The 6,149-nt window shown below is 38.4% G+C and overlaps 1 protein-coding gene across 1 annotated transcript in view; it reads right to left on the bottom strand.

Moving 5' to 3' along the window:
• Window positions 1-564: 564 nt before the first annotated feature.
• The window catches only part of LOC107665890 (mitogen-activated protein kinase kinase kinase 8-like), a 9,255-nt gene continuing 3,670 nt past the window's right edge, over window positions 565-6,149 (bottom strand). Inside the window, exons 4-7 of the mRNA XM_016456953.1 lie at window positions 5,188-5,294; window positions 4,379-4,531; window positions 1,259-1,505; window positions 565-1,171 (exon numbers count right to left, since the gene is read on the bottom strand). Coding sequence (XP_016312439.1) covers window positions 1,047-1,171; window positions 1,259-1,505; window positions 4,379-4,531; window positions 5,188-5,294 — 632 coding nt within the window. The 3' untranslated portion in view covers window positions 565-1,046. The remainder of the gene's footprint in view (window positions 1,172-1,258; window positions 1,506-4,378; window positions 4,532-5,187; window positions 5,295-6,149) is intronic.

Genomic DNA, 6,149 nt, shown 5'->3' with positions numbered 1-6,149 from the left:
CATCTGAAAACACTTCCTGAAGGGGGGAAAATAATTGCTGTAGTGTGCACTTTTGTCCTCTTTTCTCAATGGTTGTATTATCAAGGGATCTCAAGCTATTTAAAGACAAGGCACTCACATGGGGATTACAAATATACATTAATCTAAAACAAACATTAACCTGAAATTATTTCCTGAAATTAGTTACTAAAGGCAAAGACAGACTAATGTTAGTGGTCAAATATTCAAATTCAATAGACTCACACACATTATGATTAAAAATTAAAAAAACTACAAATGTAGGTCAGAATGCATAGTTTCAGATTACACAGGCCTGACTTTGTAGTTCACTGGAGATACATTCGTTCTTAACATACATAGCACTGCTATGGTCAACAATCAGAAAAATAAAATTACGCAAATATAATCTAGTATAATAATAATTTTCACGAATATTTCAACATATTTTAAAGCACAGATTTACTCTCATTAGGGCCTGCCCTTATGTGATCAAATATGGAATACATAATCAATGCACCTAGCACAAATACAGTGATTTGCAATTATATATATATATATATAGTCTGTATTAAGGATATAATATGCATTTTTCATACTGTACATTATAATGTTGTGATGCCTAAATAAATTAAACGTTGTTGTTTGAAGAAAATAGTGTATATGTATATCCAGCTATTTATTTTCATCAGTCAAAATAGAAAAATAATTATCTGCTTATCTGTATTGGTCAGATTTTAACATTGGTGCATCCCTAGTATGCATTTCAAATACAGTATGTTGTCATTATATATTCATGTTCTCAAAACACAAAAGGCACTGCATTAACAAAACTACACACCTCACAAACTGTTCATCAAACAATAAAAACCGCAGGTCTGTCTTCTCTTAATGTCCAATCACTGTCCAATCAGTGTAGACTGTCCTTATTTAGGACCATTTATGCTGAATCATCTTGTAAATGAGTTTGGCTCCACAATTCTGACAGCACATATATGAATGCAAACTATACAAGTAATCCAATGGCGCTCAGCAAAAATCCACCTTAACTAGCCATATTCACTAGATGGTGGCCCTCTAACCAGATTGTAGTAGCCAGCCAAGGCGCCCAGATCTACATGGAGGGAACCTTTCTTCTTAGAATGCCCAGAATCCTCAGTGTACAAGGAAGAATCTGAAAATAGATGAGTAAAGGATATCAAGCATGCAATTTAATTAATTTGTCATGGTATACTGTACGTGTGTGTGTTGTGTGATATACCTTGGGTGCTGTCTGAAAACTGACTGAGCTGTCGCAGCATTGGATGTGTGCCTTCCTCCAGCGCAGAGTCCAGACTCCAACAGCGTGGCTGGTCCTCCCGAGAAGGATGGAGGGCCTCCTCGTTCAGTAATTCTGTGGCAGAGCTCCTCTGCGCAGGGACCCTATCCAGTGCATGCTCCAGGAGCCTCCGCATCGCGGGGCTACAGCTTTCAGGTATGTCCTCCAGAGGAGGGGCCTGTTTGTGGATCTGCAAACAGGGATTATGAAAATCAATGGTGGCACAGGTGCATTCGCAAGCAGCCACATGCAAAGAAACACAGTACAGGAAATTACATTCATTTACATGAAAAGGAACTGTAGTATGTGAAAAGGGAACTGAAACCAGTTGGACTGCAGTGCAAATGTTGAACACAAATGTTTGACAAAAATAATTTTTTATAGAGCCAGCTTTCAGTCTGCTTCCATTACATGGGCAGCTCTTAAACTGAAACACAAAAACTAATCTGCAACACAGAGGAAGCTTAAACTGCTGATATTAGATTTTTTTTTTTTTAAAGGGGTCATATGATGCTGCTAAAAAGAACATTATTTTGTGTATTTGGTGTAATGAAATGTTTATGCGGTTTAAGGTTCAAAAAACACATTATTTTCCACATACTGTACATTATTGTTTCTCCTCTATGCCCCGCCTTTCTGAAACGCGACTATTTTTACAAAGCTCATCGGTCTGAAAAGCGAGGTGTGCTCTGATTGGCCAGCTATCCAGTGCGTTGTGATTGGCCGAATTCCTCAAGCGTGTGAGGGAAATGTTACGTCCCTTACCATATTGTGATGCCTGCGGCAACCACATGTGACGACCCCGGGTTGGACTCCGCTTCGTCCACGGTGAAAGCCGATCCGGCGATCGACAGCGCGAAGTTGAAGTATTTCCTCAGCGACCAGCACGGATCAGCTCCAGGCATGACGAAGCGATATCATCCTCTTTTGGAAGGACAAACAAAGTAGTTTCGTTTTCACAACGAAGCACACAGCGCCTTCACGACATAGCGGCGGTGGCAACAATACTACAGCGAGAATAAAAGTTACGCCTTCTTTCTTTGCGTGAACATTTGGGCGGCGTTATGCAAATCTTCCCACATAGTGACGTACGTATGTGGGGGTGTGTTAGAACGAGCCGTTTTAGATAGGTGTGGCCGACTCTAAACTTTTATAAAGAATATCTCTTTGGATTTGAGACTTTAGTCTTTGCAACTTTACAGATCTTCAAAGAGAAAGGAAAAATTGAAATCGCATCATATGACCCCTTTAATAAAAGAGATGTTTGGAAATTGCTCACAATGGAAAGAAGAACTTGCCATCACAAGTTTTTTATCTTGTGATCCTTTGCTTTATAGTGGCTAAAAAAAGAAAAGAAAAAGAAAAACTAATAGATTAAAAACTTTCTATATAAAATGTTTAAAGAACTTTGACAGAATTAGCATCCTTTGCTTTACAGTAGTTTAAACTGAAAAAAGGAAGTCTAAAAGAGAAAAAAAACTAATAAAGAAAAAAGGATATAAATAATATTATATACAATTATTATAATAATTATTAAAATGGTCTAGAATTACCATCATTTTCAGTGGTTTAAATAAAACAAATAAATAAAAAGAAAACTAAAAGTGCAAAAGCTAAAAAATAAATAAATTAAAATTATACCGAATTATTATAATCATTATTATTATTAAAATTATACAGAATCAGCATGAGGCATGATGTGCTAATAGAGGCCCTCATGTCATTAAGTTATGACATCAACCTGCATGGCATTTCTGGGTTTTGCTCTGAGGTTAATGTACAGGTGCATCTCAATATATTAGAATGTCGTGGAAAAGTTCATTTATTTCAGTAATTCAACTCAAATTGTGAAACTCGTGTATTAAATAAATTCAATGCACACAGACTGAAGTAGTTTAAGTCTTTGGTTCTTTTAATTGTGATGATTTTGGCTCACATTTAACAAAAACCCACCAATTCACTATCTCAACAAATAGGAATACTTCATAAGACCAATAAAAAAAACATTTTTAGTGAATTGTTGGCCTTCTGGAAAGTATGTTCATTTACTGTACATGTACTCAATACTTGGTAGGGGCTCCTTTTGCTTTAATTAATGCCTCAATTCGGCGTGGCATGGAGGTGATCAGTTTGTGGCACTGCTGAGGTGGTATGGAAGCCCAGGTTTCTTTGACAGTGGCCTTCAGCTCATCTGCATTTTTTGGTCTCGTTTCTCATTTTCCTCTTGAAAATACCCCATAGATTCTCTATGGGGTTCAGGTCTGGTGAGTTTGCTGGCCAGTCAAGCACACCAACACCATGGTCATTTAACCAACTTTTGTAGCCAAATTCCTTGACACGTCTTTGTGTGGTGGCTCTTGATGCCTTGACCCCAGCCTCAGTCCATTCCTTGTGAAGTTCACTCAAATTCTTGAATCGATTTTGCTTGACAATCCTCATAAGGCTGGGGTTCTCTCGGTTGGTTGTGCATCTTTTTCTTCCACACTTTTTCCTTCCACTCAACTTTCTGTTAACATGCTTGGATACAGCACTCTGTGAACAGCCAGCTTCTTTGGCAATGAATGTTTGTGGCTTACCCTCCTTGTGAAGGGTGTCAATGATTGTCTTCTGGACAACTGTCAGATCAGCAGTCTTCCCCATGATTGTGTAGCCTAGTGAACCAAACTGAGAGACCATTTTGAAGGCTCAGGAAACCTTTGCTGGTGTTTTGAGTTGATTAGCTGATTGGCATGTCACCATATTCTAATTTGTTGAGATAGTGAATTGGTGGGTTTTTGTTAAATGTGAGCCAAAATCATCACAATTAAAAGAACCAAAGACTTAAACTACTTCAGTCTGTGTGCATTGAATTTATTTAATACACGAGTTTCACAATTTGAGTTGAATTACTGAAATAAATGAACTTTTCCACGACATTCTAATTTATTGAGATGCACCTGTATGTAGTCAGTTTCATACAGTGAGGTTTTGCCACGTTCAGGGACTCTCCCTATACTGCTTCAGTAAAATACATACATACAAAATACAATTAAAAGAGCGAACAGTTCAATGCATCTCACTCACTATGTAAAGGTATGAGGGATAGGCTGTTCTGGGATATCTCCTAACCCATGGAGGACTTCCACTCAGCATGTGTATGATTGTGGTTCCCAGACTGTAGATGTCAGTCTTTGTGTTGTGTCCTCGACATAAAACTAGCTCTGGACTCATATACATCTGTATAGAAGGAAAAACAAGAAATATGGGGGGGAACAGTGAGCTCAGAACTAACATATGCAGCAACTTTTCTTGTTTTTATTCAAGACAATGCAATTTTGTGCATCGAATACTGGACTAGCTGCTTTCTACTGTTCAGTCACTCTGAATAATATAAATATGAAAAACAACTTCTGATGTAATAGGCAAATGGTTGGTGAACATCTGGTGAGCTGCTCACTGTACTGCCTTACAGTAAACAACTTTATTATTCTATTTGGGGAATCTTCAGTGCTGGTCAACAAGGCATGCTGGACTTTCCAAATTGGGCAAAAAGTCAGCTAATGTGCATGTGTTTGTCCTTTTGGGCCTTTCCCAGAGTTTGTTAGGGAACAGAATGTCAGCTAAGAGGGGGAAAAGTGTGTCTGTGTATGCGTGTGCCTTCTGGCTTTTCAGATCTCCTTTCAGAATCACCATTTAACTATTTTAAAAATGTACATACCATAAGACAATGCATATTTATGACTTTCCAAAGGAATTCTGCCAACAGCACAATCAGGAACTGTCAATTTCTTCATTGGATCTCAATATAGACTAAACTAACCTTTAGTCACAACACAGTGGCAGACCAAATATGGAAAAATTTAAATGTGCAAAGTGACCTCAAACATACTCACCTCAGTGCCACGTAGGTCGCGAGGAATATATACATCATCCTTCATCTGTACTGTAAGCCCAAAATCCACCAGCACGGCTTTAGCAGACATCAGCACAATATTACTGGCTGCGGGGACAAAAATGTAATTTAGGTAATGTCTAAAACACATCAAAGCTAAAAAACAACATTCAGAAGTGTGTAGCAATATTTGAGATGTTACAATTACTTCTGCAAAATATAGGTTGTTCAGTTCTTGTTTGTGCTGCACAGCGAGACAAATGCAGCAAGGTGTTGTTTTCCAGAAGCAGAGTAAGGTCATTACTCATGGGAAGGGTTGAATATTTGAAAAACAGATCATCAGAAGTCTCAAAACCCCCTTTTCTTGCTCTCCCTCCATATTTCACACTACTTGAAATAACATGTTTCCTCTCCAAGCCAAATGTCAGAAAGCCAGTCCTCAAAACCACAAAGCAGGCTACTATGATTGGTCACTCATTTCACTGAATCTCTCTGTCTCTTCATGTTACTCTCTCAGTCTTACTAAAAGCATTATTTAGATGGGTGGCATGTTGAATACACCCTTGAAAGTAATACATTTGAGCAATCGTGTCTGTCTTCTTCCTGCTCTCGCTCTCCTGACTGGAAATTCCAGACGCTTGAGAAGTCATGAGCTGCAGTGCTGACTGACTCCTGCGTATGACTAAACAGCAGCAGAATGCTGTCGGCCACAACCCCACCATATTAAATTGTGTTGTGTTCCTCATCTTTGAAGGGCATAAACTAAAAACGCTTCTCTAGCTTGTGGCCAATGCTCTGTCAATAATTTAACATTGCTGCTTCCTCTAGATGGCCTCATTTCAAGTTCCGTCAAATAAGCTAAATACCTTCCTTGACCACATTATCATGATCTGATTTACCTACAGAGCATCTTTGTTGCATTTAGGGGGAAAATAACAGTGGTTTGGTGTGTGTGTGTGTGTC

The sequence above is a fragment of the Sinocyclocheilus anshuiensis genome, unplaced genomic scaffold, assembly GCF_001515605.1.
Source record: "Sinocyclocheilus anshuiensis isolate Anshui unplaced genomic scaffold, SAMN03320099.WGS_v1.1 scaffold647, whole genome shotgun sequence".
NCBI classification, from domain to species: Eukaryota; Metazoa; Chordata; class Actinopteri; order Cypriniformes; family Cyprinidae; genus Sinocyclocheilus; species Sinocyclocheilus anshuiensis.
This window is presented reverse-complemented; position numbering and strand designations above follow the sequence as displayed.